This window comes from Gymnodraco acuticeps, unplaced genomic scaffold, assembly GCF_902827175.1.
Source record: "Gymnodraco acuticeps unplaced genomic scaffold, fGymAcu1.1, whole genome shotgun sequence".
Classification (NCBI taxonomy): Eukaryota; Metazoa; Chordata; class Actinopteri; order Perciformes; family Bathydraconidae; genus Gymnodraco; species Gymnodraco acuticeps.
The window spans coordinates 503382-522031 of NW_022992351.1; the positions used below are offsets into that span (position 1 = coordinate 503382).

Sequence of the window (18650 nt, forward strand, 5' to 3'; positions counted from 1 at the left end):
ACTCATCTGTCCCTTTCTCCTCTCAGAATGACTTGTTTATGCTTCGGCCTCCCACTCTCTGTAAGGAGATAATTCAATCAAGTATAATAGAGCTTTCACACAAGCTTAACAAAGCTTTGATACTAATGCTACAACACCTACATCTGGAGCCTGATGTCATGTATCTAGAATTGTTTTCTATTATAGATTAGAGGTTGTACTGTTCCTTGTTAACATAGATATGAGATATGAGGAAGATTTAAACTTGCTACTTCAAATGAAAGAAATACAACATTAAATTCAGGTAAATAGGTAAGACTAATTTGTTCGTTTTCAATTTCAACATTATTTTTCTTTTTTAAAAGGGAAAGTTTACTGAATGCTCTGTAACAGGCCATAACGAATTATAATAGGATAGAAAACATTACACAATCAAGAAACTGGACTTTGTAGCGTATGTAACATAACTAAAAGCTATACAATGGAAGGCAAGTAATCACAACTCTTGGTGTACCGTAATAAATGGTTTTTATTCAATCAGACAGAGAGGCTGGGACGCACCACACAAGACGATTCCTGAACACATTTTGATTCAACAAAAACTGGAAAACTGCTCCTCTCGTGCAGAGACTGTGGGGGAAGGCAGCAAACTCCCTGTGCCATGTGTATATTATAGATCATAGATCCAGCACAAGAACATATATGAAATGATATACGCACGCATGTACACCGTAAATGCAAACCCTCCCTTACACAGCCATTACACACATACACACAGAGCGTAAATGCATAAATAACTCTTATATTCTGCATGGTCTCACGAAACCCCTTGAGCAGGGAAAAGCTTTGCCACTATGCACATACTTATACTTTATACAAACAGTAAAACTATCTCATCAAATGTGTTTGTGTGTGTGTGTGTGTGTGTGTATTCTCACTAGCCACAGTAATATAATGAAGCTCAGATCTTCAATATTGGCTTGAAGCTCCGTCTCCATCAAGTGTTTGAACCGAGATCGTTTAAGGGAAAGTAAACAACAGCCTAATGTGTTTATCAGACACTAAAGCACACACACCAACAGCTGTTTATCACAGAGAGCCAAGCCACATACAACAACAACAGGACGAGGAACATGTAATCTGATGGAGTAATAAGCAGTAAGGGAAGGTGAGGTTGAAGGTGGTCTCCGTCTTGGGTTGTTTGGTTGAATGTGACAATATCTCTAACGTAAATACAACACACTTACTCACCCTATAGTGTAGACTCAAAGATGGAGAGTAAGAGAGAAAGAGCGAAAGCAGTGTATGCTTGAAAAGCTTCCTACTACAGGTAAGCAAATCACAGCAGAATTCATCTCCGAAACCATCCCAATGTGTTACATTGAATTTATCACCTAATTAATTGTGGATAAAAAAAGTAAAATACAAAAGAGAGATCTAGTGGGGGATTATAGTTTAACATGCGGATGAATACAACATAACAAACATAACTGCAAGCAGCTTTGCGTGAGGTAACTGCCGAACACAAATAGATGAAATAGTACAAGTTCCCTTTTTATGAAATAAGAAAATAAGAAACAGCAAGGAGCATCACCAAATGTAGTCTAACACTCACAATTTCTGGGAAATATATTTATTCCTAATGGGTTTTATGAAGGTTTACTGTATGTGCCGGACTATGTCTCTGCCGGTTGCCTAACAACTTTGTGGTGACACCAAGACTCCATGTAAAAACATATAACATGTAACACATCTTTTTATACTGATTTAACAAACAGGGTTAGCATAGAAGACCATTTCAGGTGCTATTTAATCTCTGTGACTTTGTAAACAGAAGCTATTAACAGAGTGGCATCTCTGGTATCATTTCATCTCTTCACTATTGAAATGAAGAAAAAATGTAACGTGTGTGGAAAGTGATTAAATGTGTACAGTATTTTAAAATTGGTTGCTATAGCAGCAAGTGTTTCTTCTTGATTACAACTTCACTGTCCACTCAGTATTAGCAGCACCAAGATCTGTCAACATCATCATCATCACCAAGATCATTACCTTGAGTATCATGCAGCACTCTGCCAACTGTAAGGAGGATGTGTGGCTGAGGGGGTCTGAGTGTGGGACCGAGTCCAGAAGAGAGGCCTCTCTGGTGTGAGGAGGGCAGAATGAGTGTGGCGCTCAGCCTGTCTGGATCCAGTGAAGAGCGAGATGCGAGCAGGGATGGTAGGAGATAAGTCACTTGAGGAAACTCAATAGGACACTTGAGTAAAGGCCAGCTTTCACCCTGAGAACTGTCTGTCTGCCTGTCAGAACAGAGAGAGAAATAGACTTTAAAATAAATTCAACTTGGATCAAAACTCTTAATTTGATTACAATTAAGTCCAAGTGAAAAACTGACTTAGTCAAATTGAGTCATTTTTAGGTCCGGCCAGTACAAAATGCACAGTAACTTGGTGGTGATGCGATATCAGCATCTGAGAAAGGTAACGTCACTGAGACCAGTATATCAATGTGAGTGTGCTCAGGCTGCATGCACAGCGACAGAGACAGATTGGGTGTCTGAGAGGGACAGATAGCCTTACAGTCAACCTCCACTCACTCATTGAGTGAGATAAAAAGGAACACACACACTCCTCCAATGGTATTCACCCAATCATGTTGAGAAATAACTCAACCCTTAACATGGACAAAAAGGTGTGGATAAGGCCTGCGTTGGGTCTGCTGAAAATTGCCAATTCATCACAAATTTCAAACAAACAGATTAGATGAAGACTGTTGTGGTATTCAAATGGACTTATAGGATTTGCGAGTGTATACACTCTGCCGTGCTGTGTGAGATTCACGAGGCTGTGCGAGTACTAGAGTGTATGAGGGTGCCAAAATCAGTGACAGGCCATTCTTCTGCAAACAGGTTTTCAACAATCTCTTATCTAGTATTTGCTCTCTCCTCATCTATTCTCTTGTGTATTCCCCTCCTGGAAAAAAATGCCCCTTGATACATTTCCATCCACTAGCTACATTTTTCAGAGAGGCAGGGCTTTAATAAGTAACCAGCTGTTACAGTGCATCACCTGAACAACTGAACACAGTTATGGGCTTATGTGGAAAAGCAGTGCTATACGTGTGTGTGTGTGTGTGTGTGTGTGTGTGTGTGTGTGTGGGGTGGTTCTGTGTTTCCGATGTGACCTCAGTGGCCCAGGCTGCCTGTCTATTAGAGCAGGGGCTATTAGACCATCAGAAAGTGGGAGCATCCCCTCTCGCCATGGTGATAAGATCAAGGCATTCCGACGGCCAGAGCGGTCATTACCCTGCTCTCTAGCCCATAATGTCCCTCCATTAAAACACCCAGTTGCCATAGAAATGCAGCTGCGGCCGTTTAAGTCATTTCTTGGCTCTGCTGTCTCTCTGGGTCATTGACACACAAACACACAACGCATTGACATGTTGTCAGATAAACAGTTACACATGCACACTGCTATCAGTGGCACTATCTCTCTCTTTCTCTCTCACACACACACACGCACACGCACACACACACACACACACACACACACACACACACACACACACACACACACACACACACACACACACACACACACACACACACACACACACACACACACACACACAGAAACACTGCATCTCTGCTTTCTGTGGGGTCGTAGCCTCCAGGACAGCGAGGTGATCACTGAGTCACATTAACACAGCAGGGCTGAGAGAGAGACATGATGGTACAGTAAGACAGTCTGGACAGCTGAGTCATCTTACAGTCTGACAGCATCCAGCTTCAAACACAAACATGGGTACGCAGACAGATAGGAGGCTGACAGAAACACACAGACAAACAGACACATGCACAGCACTAACACAGGATAAACAAACACCTCGGCTTGTTCTGAAGATTTTGTGTCAAACAAACGTGACCCCTTGTTTCTCCAATCCTCTTTAGGCCGTTTCCAAATGTTCTTCATTGTTATAGACACCTCCTACTCTCAGATACACACACAAATAACACACTTGCACACATACTAACCATCAATAGACCCTGAAACTCACAACCAGCAACACAACTTACAGAATCCTTTATTGTAAATCCTTAGAAACTATTGTAATGTATAACATAATTGTACCTGTATGTTGGTCTGAAAAAAAAATAATATTTGTATTATATGCAATTATTAATAATTGATTGATATCATAATACATAATGATGTTATTTATAATACTGTCCCCTATTTCATGATGAGGTTATGTGGGGTGTGTCTTATTTACTGTCTGTAGAAAAATCATATCCTGATCCATATAACAAGCCTGACACAAGAATAAATGCAAGTAATTACAACACATGTGACAGTGCTGCCATTGATGTCGTGACAGTCACTGAAAGCTCCCAAAGCATCGCAGACACACCAAACAGTAAACAGATAAGTTACTGTGTCTGAGTGAAGAGACGACATTTAATCAAATCAAATGAATCTTAATTTATATATCACTTTTCAAGTCTTTAATAATAATAATACATGTAATTTATTTTTCTGTTGCTCAAAGCACAAATGAGAGACAAAATAAACTATTTAAAAGATAATAGCCAGTCATTATCACGTAGAGCTTGTTTAAATGTTAGACCTTTAATTGAAGAAATGCAGCAAAAAGTTCTGCTGTAACACACTGAGCAAAGATTAGTCTGCATTGCCCTCTAGTGGCCACCGTCTAAATGTTGAAACATATCTAACAGGCCCTGGAGGAGAGAAACCCCTTGTCGGTTGGGAGACTCCCCGGTGTAGGGCAGCATCAGAGCAAACCCACAATCCCTATCCCCTTTCAAATCTTAATTTTGCGCATTTTAATAATCTAAAAGACTGACAATAGCAAAAGTCACACACAAATATAACAGCTGTGTTATTACAATTCCAGCAAAGCAAATGTCATATTTCAGCATCAATCAAAACCAAAGCAACCACAGTTACCAAAATGAAACTACAGCTTAACCTTAGCATTTTTTCAGCTTCATATCAAATTTGAAATTCCAATGATCAACTACTATCAGCCTTTTCCAAGGAAGGGTATTCTTACCTTCATTTTTAAGAGTAATAAACGTATTTAAATATTTGAACTATCACTTACAGTAGTTCTGATGACTTCGGATGTTGGAGCTGAAAACAGAATGATAGTACACACTTCACTCTTCCTGTGCACACTGTTCTTGCATCATCTGGCTTCCCCGCGGTCTTTTTTCTCAATGTGTCAAAACTACAAAGCCTTCTTTTTCAGCAATTGGTATAAAGACTTACTATTTAACCAACATGAGTTCTGGAGCGTGTGTATAGTTCAAAAGTTCAACATGTTCCAAGTCTGGTTTCAGATATCTGGTAAGAGATCTCTAAGAAATACTTACTTTCCATCAAACCAAAATAAAGCCAATTATACATTTAGTTGAAATGATACATTTCATAGAGGCAGGATTTGTAGGTCACTTAAACAGCAGAACTGTCAACGATGTAAAACACAAGCCAGCTGTTTTAGACTAATTTACTAAATTATTTCTGTTCATGAGGACCAGATTTCAAATTAACTTTGTAATGGTTTCACTCCCTCAAGTCATCCTATTTATATCTCAAAGACATAAACAAACAACTGTTTCATTTCCCCCTTGGTTAACAACTTCATTTATGCAAAAACTACAACTACAAAACTATGGTTTGTTTCACTAATATCACATAACTAACGTGTATTGGCCATTTATTAAAAACAATAATTGTCATCTTTAATATTTAAAATAATGTGTCAGTGTCCCTTACCTGATAGTCTACCATGTACATATATGTATATATAATGTACTGTGTTCAAAGTATTGTGTTTTATAGATAGGTGGCGGGCAATACATTATGATTTGCAAATATAAATATCACAATTTTCTCAAAAAATAAATAAACAAATAAATTACTTACAAGGTAACATTGGAACGCACCCCCATTTAGTAATATGTTTAGGAGCTAATATAATATATCATTTTACAACTTGAGTATAATTCGAGCAAAATGTGTGAATCTATGTTGATATTGACCTGGGCCAGTAACCAGGAATATGTTGTGCACCCAACCATGCATGCGCACTGCGCAGAACAATTAGGCCATGGCGTTAATTGGCACAACTCCAGGTGTGGTGTTGGATAATGTTTCCACATCGATTTGTGATTCTCTTCAGTAAAATTATCTCAATAGTGCCTAATCAGACGCATTTGTGACTCCTAACCATAACCTGATTTAAATACTGATTTTAAAAAACCTTTATACAGTCTATGGGTAAAAGTAAACACACCTCTGTACACTTGTTGACATTTTAAAATCTGCATCACTTGCAGTTGCTATCGGTTACTGGGATTCTGTTTATCTTTAAATCTAAACCTTACTTTATATTCAGTTTCTCTCCGGTGTCCCCTGCTGACAACATGTTGCCCTCCGATAAAGTATGTTTTTTATAACTTTCTTATATGCTTGCTAAAGAGTACATTATGTTGCTGTGATATCAAAGTTAGCTAATGTTAGTGATGTTTCAAAGCTAGCTAGCAGATTTATTCATTTATTTTACAGTTTTAACTATTAATCATACAATTAAAATGTTTAAAGTAAATCACCAATTTGCCAGGCACTTAGTGTTATACTTACCTATAAATACAGTTATAAACCTTGTTCATTAACGCTAGTCAGTCTTGTGTCAAGCTGATCCGTTTATGCTAGTTAAGCTAACGTTAGCTTTCCTCCTGGTGTTTCACTAAGCGGATTCATGAAGCATACTATGTCTTTGGCATGGAAGCTACACCTAGCTAACTAACCATTGATTATCACTGTATTTCCTCGTCCAATACCATAAAAAAAGTCAGGCACAGTGCAATACTCATTCCACCAAGACAGGTGCACAACCATAGACTGAGTTTATAACGCGCACAACAGAGCGCCTCTTGCCATCAGAGTGTTTAACTTGTACTCTTCCCAATTAGACTGACACTGGACTCACACTTCACCATCAGCAGCTAAAACCGTCTTAAATTGTGCTATTCAGACTTTTCTATGTTTAGTAACTTGTAGTAGGCCTATGTTAACTGGCTGCCATCAGAGGTGGAAGACGTACTCAAATAGTGTAAAAGTAGAACTACCAGAGTGTAGTAATACTCTGATACGTTAAAGTCCTGCAATCAAAAATGTTAATCAAGTAACAAAGTACAAAAGTATTATAATCCAAAAAATATACTTAAAGTACCAACATTAAAAGTACTCATTATGCAGACTGGCCTATTTTAGAATATGCATCATATGTTTTGATTATAAATATTAATGCATTAGATTGTTATAAAAGCTGACGGTGCAGTTTAACTACTTGATATACTGCAGGGTAGCCTGTGAATTTTACTCCAGGTCTTAAAAGGTGTTAAATAAATGTTGTGGAGTAAAAGTACACTATACATCCTGATTTGTAGTTGAGTAGAAGTACAAAGTAGCAACACATTGAAATACTTAAGTTAACTAGAAGTACCTCAGAATTGTACTTTAACTACATTACTTGAGTACATCTACTTACTTTACCCCACTGGCTGTCATGGAGGTTATGTGAACTGAACAACAACATTTCTTTGGAGGAATAAATGCTTGTTATATATTGAGTTCCGGCATTATGTTTTGTGGTGTTCTAGGTTCGAGGCTGCCTGAAAAATTAAGCATTGCATTTAACACAAGCAAGAACTCACAACAGATATCATGGTGTAATGGACATAAGTCTACGGGATTCATCTATAATGACAACTCATTGCATAGTCATACTGCAGCCAGTGGGTTAATTATCTTTCTGTTTTTTCAGTGTCATCAGGACCAAATGAGCTTACTTGAACAGGAGAGACTGCAGCCGCAGATGTTGCCTGCAGTGCAGTCAGCCCAGTATACACTACTGACAAAATATGGTGAACTGAATGGGCCACAACATGTATCCGATGTGGAGGCAAAGACGGCTCAGCAGGCCCACAAAAAGATTGCAGCTCGTCTGACAATCGCAAAGTTATTTCATCTATACAGGTTAGAAAGCATTGAATTAGAATTTTAAAGCTCAAGCTGGTTAGAAGGTTGTGATTACTGTTATTCAAAGGTACTGTACTACCCAGGTCACATGACTTTTAAAACATTTTGACTAGGTTAGGTTTAGTTATAGGGCATTCTATTATAGTTTGCTCGAACTTATTCTTTATGTTTTTACATTGTGTATTGTGTGTTCTTTAGATATGCTATAGATGTATATATTTATGCTTTTAATTAGCATATATGAACTGATTTTTATTTTATTTTATTATGTGTAATGCCTTTTTTGCTCCCGCTGTAAAAAACATTTCCAGATTTGGTAACAAAAAAAACATACTTTATCTAATGTTATCTAATAAGGCTACAGGGAAAGCTAACTTAATCTCAAGGTTTTTATTAGTGAACCTACCATCAGACAGAAGAGGATTTGAGAGATTAAGCAGAATCTTAGCACTTGACATCTGGTTTTCAACTATACTCAATACAGTGCACTTTATTGACTATTTAAACATGTTCTGGGATTGTAGACATCAAAACAGTGCTAATGGAAATAAGGAGTTTTTCTCAAAACCATCTGCTCTGTCTACCAAGGACAAGAGACAGGAGGAAGCAATGCAATGATAAGGAATTCACAACATGATATACACCTTGAAAGGGAGCTACATCAGCCCGTTTAACCCCTCCTCCACAGCATCTGTCTCCCAAGCATGATACAACTACAGCACGTTTAGTTGGGACAACTGCAATTATTTAAACCAACAGCAAACTCTCACTGATATATAATGAGTCCAAGGACATGCCAGGAACCAGTGTGCCAGAAGCTGTGTCTATTCCTGTCTGGGTAAGCACTAGAAAGTGATGCAGTCTGCTACACATCTGGCTTATCAGTTACAAATGCCATGCCATGTTCAGTTTGCTCCCATCATACACAATACTTGTACAAAGGTAGCTCTGCAGAATATTTTATGTCCATGGGATTTGTAATTAATGGTCTTCTTACTCACTACCTACTAATTTTATATTACACTTGATAATAGCAGTACAGCAATTCCAATTGAGCCATTTATGAACATATCTCGACCTGAGAGGAAAGGTTGTGATATTGCTGCTATATTTAAAGACAAGCACACTTCAAATCCCACTCTTAACTACTTTCAGACCTCTGAGGTCTTGTCAAAAACCAAACTACTCACTGTTATCTCAACACATTTTGACAATCTCTTCTTATCCTCTATTACTTAACTATTACTTATTATCCTACAACACAGGGCTCAGCTGATCTACAATAAACATAATGTCACCGTCACCTCAGATACTCCGACAAAGGGAGAGAAGATCTGCCTCACTGTGTATGACAACAATGTGAGTATATGATGATTAATAAGACATGCTTTTTGATGATTAAGCTAAAGAATAAGTGCAAATATAAATAAAGTATGAGTAAAGTAAAAGCCGATCGTTTGTTGCTCATTCCTTTAAAGAAAAGAGTATTTTGACTTTATATAATTACCTAATGTATTGTGTGAGCCCACACATCTCTGTTATCCTACAAGGGCCTAGTGTTCTTATATGAATACACTATGACTAAATACACTTGATGGTATTAAGTCTTACCTAGGTACAATTCCTAAAGCAGTCTCCAAGAATGTGCATATGACGGCGGATGTGGGTAGTAAGGGGTCATATTTGTGTGCGTATGCATTTGGTTTTGCTGTAATGACAATAACTAACAATTTGCATTATACATTTCCTTCCCAACAGATAATGGTGCCCCTCACTGTGAAAAACTCTGAAGTCAAAATGGTCTATTTATCTTTTTGGGCTTCTGAACTCGTAAAGGACATTTTCACTGTCAGTGACTGTCATGGAAATATTATCAAGACGCTAACGCAACTCCCTCTTAGACCAGGTATGACAAAGACTCTTACAATCAAGAGACAGGTCTCATACGCCTTATGCGAAGTACTCCAGAAAGTATTGTGTTAGATTAGGCTCAGCACTGGGGACAGTTAAAACTCAGTGGTTTATCAATGAGGATGCTGAATTCATACTGTAACACAACAAATGAGTTATAGCTATTTCATGTGGTGTATCATAAATGTATTATTTTATGATAAATCCAGCCTTGAAATATCTACTATCTTCAGTTTAGTATTTATAAATTAACATTAATGAATATTGTATAAGCCTCATTTTCTTCAGCTGTTTTCCTCCCATGCACTTTCTAGGAGAGGCATATCAAATCCAGGTCCATTTCAACTCAGAGCATGCAGGCTTCTATGAACAGCTACTGGTCTTTAAGTTTGAAACACGGCTGCAGTCTACAGATACATTTGAGGTTATGCGCCTCCTGGAAATCAACCAACGAACATCATATGATGAAGAGCCCCTCACTACAGTCCTAGACTCATTGTGCGACTTCGAAACTGTGAAATGGATCCCTGTTGAAGGGTAAACAAGTTAATATAATGCGATATAAATGTTGTTTAAATATATGTGTTGATTTGAAATCGTCCAATACAGGCACATTTTATGTTTTCACAACTGACCTAATAATCCTAATACATCTCTCATGGCCTTTTTCAGACTTGAACCAAATGTACAGAAAGTTTAAATGTGTAAAGTTTTACATTTTCTTCTGCTTCCTCTCGGACAGTCTTAAATCAAATGGAACACTGCAATTGTTCCTAATTTAAATAAAGCAGATTGCAGATGTTTTGGACAGTACTATTGTTAATCATTAATGTCTTGTGTTCTTTCTTGTTTTCCTCTCCAGTTTCAATTATTCGTTGCTTCCCATGGCGGTGCCTTTGAAGGGTTACGAGATGCCAGACAGTATAAAAGATCTCAAGCAAACCACCAGGTATGTATTTCAAAGTACACAAACACACACATACACTAAATGAGAAAGTAATAATAGTACATAATCTGTACTAGAATGTATTCATTATAATAAGGTAGTGGTTACCAAATGTTGTGGTATATTGTAAATACTGAGCTTCATTATCAATAAAACAGGTCAGGGCAAAATGTAATAAGTAAAAGAAAATTGAATAATGACTCATCTTGGAAAGAGTCTCACTCCACCCGAGCAAAGAGCTGTTGACATTACATAACACATCGAACCAGTTCCCTGCATTTTGATTCCACACAATATTGTTATAGAAAATGTTTTGCAATAGAAAGGGTCAGTTTGTAGAGGCAACTGTTTTTTACTACAGATGCAAGAATACAAAATACAGTTTCAAATGAGAGGATCCTGAGTGAAATGCCACTATGAGCCATACACTTCCAAGAGAGGGAACATGCCTGCTAAGCCTGTTACAGTGATCCAATTTGATTAAGCGTGTTGTTTTAGGGAGCTGGAGAAGATGCCTCTGAACTGGGAAAACTATCCGACGAAGTTTCACCTGCTGCTGCATCTCGAGGAGCTCCAGCAAAAGACAGAAATTGAGAAATACAACCAGGATGCGCCCCTGTTCAGACACAAAGACAACAGAGACCTTCTCATTCTGAAGGTAGTACACAAACACACACACATCTCACATCTAAGAATACAACCGTAAACTCACATTAACATTTTGTTTGATCAGATTGCATGTGCTGCTAAGAACTCCCATTCGAGGCTGGTCGGGAACAAACTGCGGGTGTGTCCTTTAAACCCGTTAGGAGGCCTTAATGAGACATTTTATGAAGCCTGGGTCTGTCATGTGGATCTGGAAAATATGTGGCTGCAATGTAATAAAGGGTAAGACAATTGTTTAAAAACAAGATGTGGACAAATGGGATTAAATGATGAATCCCTTGAGGTGTTGACACAAATAATATTTGATTGTCTGGTGGTGTATTTGCCCAATATAATTCAATCTATATGCACCTTCTTTCTTTTACTGCTGCAGATTAAAATCAATAAGAGATTGAGCTATAAAACAGCATTTTGCTCCAAGTGCTAACCAAAAGATACTAGACTTCAAATTGTTTCTGAAACAGGGGTTTCAACACTTTTCATTAATAAGCTAAGAAGACAGAGGAATCCAATTTTTCTGCATTTAGTTTGTTTCACAGCTGGTATTGCTCTAATCTAAAGTTGAATGTACTTTCCTGCAACAAGCTCAGGGCTTTTAATTAAATAAGTACATGCAACAACATACTAATAATCACTGCACTTCTTCAAAGGTGTCCTAGGGGAGGATGGTGGGTAGTTCTTTTTATTTAGTACTTTAGACGTGGCACTAGAAATACATCTTTTCTAAAGTGTTTTATTGTTTACTGCTATGTTGAATGTGTTAAGTTGTTCACTCTTTAGTGCTGCTCTTATAAATATAAACACAGGTTCCTGAGCTGTTTCAGGGATGGCATGAGGTTCCGTTTCCTCTTCTTTATCAACCGCATGCCATTGCGTAACCAGCACAGGGCAGTTGAGCTGGTGCAAACTCACAGACTGATGGAGGTGCTGTTCCCTACTGGAAAGTTTTCTTCCCACCATTCACGACTAGACAGGTCAGAATTCCTCAAGGTCAAGAAGCCAGGGAAAACATTATGATACGAACCAGGTCATACTTCAGTGCTGTCTTATTAACCTACTGACTTACTGTTTGTCATGCTGCTACTCATTTTTTACCCATGTATGAGTACTTTTTTTATTAGACATCTGCTTTTTCTCTATATTTAACATGTTAGCAGATAAAAGACAAGCAATAGTTAAATGTCACTTTTTTCGCTACAATAATACATCACATCGACCCTTGCTTTTTTCCGAAGCAACTTACATATACCATGGATGCTTGACACGTTGGCTGCAGTGGGAGAGGGGGGGGAGGGGTCAAACCTTTAACCTTCTTTTGCACCTCTATCGCCCTGCCATTAGGCTGATAGAGCTTGAAAGCAACCCTGAGCAGTGCAACGCCGTTCTACATATTGTAGCTGCTTCAGCAAAACCTTCCCCATACCTGGTATTTGGTCCACCTGGCACAGGTACAGTATATGCATGTGGGTTAAAGGTCTTCTATCATGCAAAATGCACTTTTTAATGTCCTTTATACATAAATATGTGTCCCCGATGTGTCAGGGAACTCACAAAGTGTCAGAAAACAAAGCCCTCTCTCTTTTCCTCCGTACCCAAATCTCTAAAAACGGGGGTACAACAGAGCTGATCCAGATTTGCGTCCGATATGACGTAATATCGGAAATTTGGGCTGGCTTTACACCCACAGCCCTATCAGAAACAATGCTATCAGAAATAATGCCCGACTGTTTTGAACGTAATATGGTCTTTGTTTACATTAGCAAGCATCGCTAACACTCAGAGCTAGCCTGTACTGGAGAGCAGGGACGTGCACAGACACTTGGAGGGGCTATTGCTCTAAACAAAAAAAAAAACAAAAAAAAGGGCCTCCCCCCGAAAAAAAATATAAGACCAAAACGATTATTACATTAATTAATTTGAACAGTAATTCACAGCTAAGGCAACTACTTGCATTCGGTGACTTGATTTTTTAAATGAAAACCAGGGAATTTTTTTGTTTTGCGGTCCATATCTCATTAAAATATCTAATGTTAGTAACTATTAAAGAAAACATGGGGACAATTCAATGTAGTTTGACCATTGCAGACATACTGATAAAATAGGGCTTCTATAATTACCTTAAATAAACTCACTAATTAATGAAACCAGTTCAATACACATTATTCTTATCATTCTTTATGAGCGCAGTAACGGTAAGGTATCTAATTACTTATTTAGTATTCCATAACTTAATAACAGAGGTGGTCAAATTAAAGTAGAGACATGGCAGAAATCCTACAATGAAGCGGGCATTGAAGTGTTCTCTGAGAGAGGGCGATCAAGAGAAGAGAGCCGTCGAGGGAGTTTACCATGCGGGCAATTACATGTAAGAAGAAGGAGAAGAAGAAGTCAAATGAAGCTGGTGTGTTTCCCGCAGCGAGACACTACAATAGTAATTGTGGGCTTATCATGGTGATTCGACCACAAGAGAAAGAAGAAAAAACCTCTCGCTCTCTCCAGAGGGGCAGGTCAGCCAAAAAGGGGAAACGGGCCGTTGTCCAGGCAACAATAGCCCGTACCTGTGCACGCCCCTGCTGGAGAGAGTATGTGTAAAAAAGCAGGAAATAAAAAAAGGAACTCACCTTGTGGTAAACCTGCAAGAGAAAAAGCGTTTGAGCTCCATACTGTTTAAGAAATAATCCTTGATGTGGTTTGAAACATGATATGGCGTTTAATCACGGCAGCATTTAGCTGTATCTCGTAGAATTCTGAGCAGGTACAAGCTCCCCCATCCTCTTTTTTTTCCAGCTAAGGACCCAGAATCAGGCCTGAAATAGATGGATATGAGGGATGTCTAAAATGCATGATCTGTTTGTATTTTGAGCAAAACCCATCATATACATGTTTTTTATATATTTGTATATATCTGAGACCCATAATATATGCCTAAAAATAGCATAGGAGACCTTTAATGCCTTGTGATGCTTACGTTTTGAATTGTATTTCCATTTAAAATAACCTATTTTACATGTTTTTGTCAGGAAAAACTGTGACTTTGGTGGAAGCCATCAAGCAGATAGTGACAAGGCAGCCCTGCTGTCACATCCTGGCGTGTGCCCCTTCCAACAGTGCAGCTGACCATCTATGTGAGAAGATTCGGGCAGGAAGCATACCCACATCCATGGTGTATCGCTTGTATGCCCTAAGCTACCCTGTGGCAAATATCCCCCCAAAGAGCTTGGTAATACCAATACATAGAGTGTTGCTGCTTCACCTCCATCAAATATTATCATTCATTCTCTGAGACCATTGTTTTAACTTGTGTTGCTGTTGTGTCTGTACAAATGTGGGCTTTTGTTTTGTTTTGTATAGTGCAACCTGGAAGAAAAGACAAAAACACTCTTGATTCCCCATAAAGAAATTCTGATGTGGCAAAGGATCTTGGTTACCACCCTGCAAACAGCTGGAAGGTACATTATGTTGTTACATTCTTTTTTAATAGCCAATAAGGATTTTAACCGAACATATGATCATTTTTGACATTTCACAACAGGAAAAGAACAGGAGAAATAATAGTAGGCTACAATGAATGGCTGAATTTCATTTAGGTGTATCAGTTCCAAGTAGTGTGGTAGTGTGCATGCTCGCTCAATAGCATGGTTTACTGGGAAAAGCCATAACTAATGTAACTAGGTACATCTCTGATTCATCAGCAAGTGTCAGCAACAAGACACTTGCTAAACATTCAACAAACGTCTCAGCCATAGCAACAGCATTACTCACATATATAAGCACATAATCCACTGTGTGTTACTATTACTAAACAGCAACTCCTTTATCTTAAATATCTAAATATTTTTGATTTGCTCTCTCTCCTGCAGGCTAGTGTCAGGAGGGATTCCTCCAGGTCATTTCACCTATCTATTTGTTGATGAAGCAGGCCAGGCTACAGAAACAGAGTGTATCATCCCTTTAGCAGGTGAATAGCAAGCAGAGCTTTAACATCAGTATTTTAAATTCTGCATGAGGTGTGACCTAATTTGTGTTTGTTCCAAAGGTTTACTGGATCCACAAACATGCCAGTTAGTGCTGGCTGGAGACCCTAAACAGTTGGGCCCGATCCTCTCATCCATAGTAGCAGAGAAACATGGCCTAGGTGAGAACTGTCTTTTCCTTTTGAACATATTGGTCAGGTGTTTGATGTCTGTTTATTATTGCAATACAAACAAATATTTAAAATAATGACTCTGTGCAGGTGTGTCAATGTTGGAGCGCCTGATGAACAACATTGTCCTTTACAAGTCACATGAGACGCACGGGTTCAACAACCGCTTTGTATCCAAACTACTGAGAAACTACAGGTGCAGTTGTCATGATGCCCTAATGAGTCACTTTGTCCTTTCACAATGTCACTTTTGAATCAAATCAAAATCAAATCAAGTTTTATTTATAAAGCACATTTAAAAGCGATTTTTGGTCGAGCCAAAGTGCTGTACATGTAATAAAAACACATTACTACAATCACAATGAAACCACGGGCAACCATCCCATGCTTTTGTCTGAACATGTCCATAATTCACAATAGCCTTTTTTTCCTCTTCACTCTCTCTCAGGTCACATCCTGCAATTCTGAAGATTCCCAATGAGCTCTTTTATGCTGGACAACTTCAGCCTTATGCTGATAAAGCGACATATAGTGCATACTGCGATTGGGAGTGCCTGCCCAGAAAAGTAATGTCCACATGTGCACACACGCAAAGTCTCTCTCTCTTTCTACCCCTCACTCTATTCTCACGTGTTTTTCTCAGGGTTTCCCTTTGATCTTCCATGGAGTGGCAGGTACTGATGAACGGGACCATAACTGTCCCTCTGTTTACAACATGGCGGAGGTGGAGGTGTTGAAGGATTACTTAAAAGCCCTTGTTCGGCATTTTCGCAAAAAGGGTGTGACCAAAATTGAACCAAATGAAATTGGCATCATTACCCCGTACACAAAACAGGTGAATATGTTATCACAATAATCTGGATGTATTAATAGACTTGGATATAATACAATATTCCTGGAAATACAAAATTAGCTTCTACTTCTTCTAAGGTGCCGAGAACTAAACATCACAAAAAGAATCCCCTATGAATCGCAGTACACGTTCCTGTAGACCGCCATTATTAAAACACTTTAAGATTATAGAAAAGCTGTTTTTATCTAAATATATAGATAGATATCTGTCTAAAATCTACAAAACATGCTGTACAGTATGTTGTGTGACAATGTAATGTGGAAACAACTTTCTTTGGATTTAATAGGTTTCTTCTTTGAGCCAGTATGTGTCGTATCCAATATTGCTTAAGTGAAAGTTGCGCATACGTTTGCGTTTAAACAAGCATTAAGGTGACCATAACCACATCTAGTTAGAGTAATCCTGTTAATATCATCCTATGTTTGTGTTCTGAAAGGTGGAGAAAATTAAAAATGCCCTTCAGACGGACAAAGATCTCAGGCAGGAAAACTTAGAAAACATAATGGTATGGGGATAGAAAGTTATTGTGTGTTTGTTACAAAACATGTTTAATAAAATACATTTTGGAACAGCATTAACAATTTGCATTTCTTTTTTCATAGGTCGGTTCAGTGGAGAAGTTTCAGGGTAAAGAGTGCAAAGTTATTCTGGTGTCGACAGTGCGCAGTTATCCCAAACTGACTGCACACAAGCAACAAGTTACTATAGGCTTTGTTGATAATGAGAAGGTGAGAAGCATTGCAAAGACACACAATAACTGAAAGGCAATATGTGTACAAGATTTCCGTTGTATTTTACATGCTCCTTTTAGAATGTTGAGTCCCTTTCATGCCTGCACAACAATCCAAAGACACTTCTTTAATACATGCACCCTAACAAAAACTCTCCTCAGAGGTTCAACGTAGCATTGACCCGAGCACAAGCCTTACTGATTGTGGTCGGAGACCCGAGAGTCTTGAAAACTGAACCAATCTGGAACAAGTAAGGCCTCATTGGTCTAATTCTCTTTCAAGTTTTGTTTGGACAAATAAATATCTAATTCCAACATGCCTCATAAAATCCCTTCTCTTTGTAGATTCATCCATTACTGCTCTGAAGAAGGGGGTTACCGTGGCATTGCAGTGTCTGATGGAGAGGAAGAGGAAGAAGAAGATCCACTGCCAAATGTACACTCAGAGTGACTGGTAATAAGCACATTCACCAGAACTCCCACACATGTTGCTCTGTTTGTCTTTCCATTGTCCTAAAAATCATCTTGATGACTGAGGAATGTTTGGTTACTCTTTCCGCATTTGATCTACACCCCACAGTGAAGAGTGATTCAGAAACAGCTGCAACCATGTTGAAGGAGCAACACCCCTCGCACAGGCTGAATATTTAACAAAACAAAAGCAAGAATAAAGAACTGGTTGAGAAACTAAGCTTGAGTGTACAGTTCACTCAGAAAAGACGCAGGGCAAAACTGCATATCTGAAAAATTATCATTTGTTAACCACATTTGTGCATACAATGCATAGAATTGGAGTCATTACTTTCCTATCAGATTGACTTGTTGTGTAATAATTATCATTATTAGGTATTATGTAAAACCGGCTGTAGAAATAACAACTTATTTTTTTATATTTCGACCAACTAATGTGAACAAGATGTTTAAGCAAATTGAAGTGGAAATAGATTTGCAATTTAATCTGATTATCGGGCTATTTCAAAAAGAAGAGCTATGTTCCCATGGTTACAATCAGTAACATCTGCTGACAACTGACATATATAGAAAAACATTGACTTACTTTGTGGTTTGCTAATTCTTGTGAAACAAGAAATACTAGGGGAATGCCTATGCATATGTATTTATCAGTTGACATTGAGATGACTCATCAAGTTGTTGAGTAAACAGATATTGTAATATCTGTAGTATTTTTATCTTTTTTTTTTTATCTCATAACCAAATACTTGTTGTAATAATCACAAAAAGAAGTCATCATCAAGTGTACCAATTACTGTTATGATAAGCCTCCTGTGTGTGTAATGTGTGCAATTTAATTTTCTATCATCACCCTTTTTTACAAGTTGAGTACTTAAGAAGCT

At 38.2% G+C, this 18650-nt stretch overlaps 1 protein-coding gene across 1 annotated transcript; it reads left to right on the forward strand.

Annotated features, from left to right (window-relative positions):
• Positions 1-2141: 2141 nt before the first annotated feature.
• Positions 2142-17746, forward strand: LOC117542050 (putative helicase mov-10-B.2). The gene is made up of 17 exons (XM_034209509.1): positions 2142-2199; positions 10271-10493; positions 10819-10905; positions 11401-11560; positions 12349-12542; positions 12910-13016; positions 14589-14788; positions 14920-15017; positions 15429-15526; positions 15605-15703; positions 15803-15908; positions 16161-16278; positions 16356-16547; positions 17002-17070; positions 17168-17293; positions 17458-17546; positions 17641-17746. The coding sequence occupies exons 1-17, from the start codon at positions 2142-2144 to the stop codon at positions 17744-17746; spliced, it is 2130 nt and encodes a 709-aa protein (XP_034065400.1).
• The last annotated feature ends 904 nt before the right edge of the window (positions 17747-18650 follow it).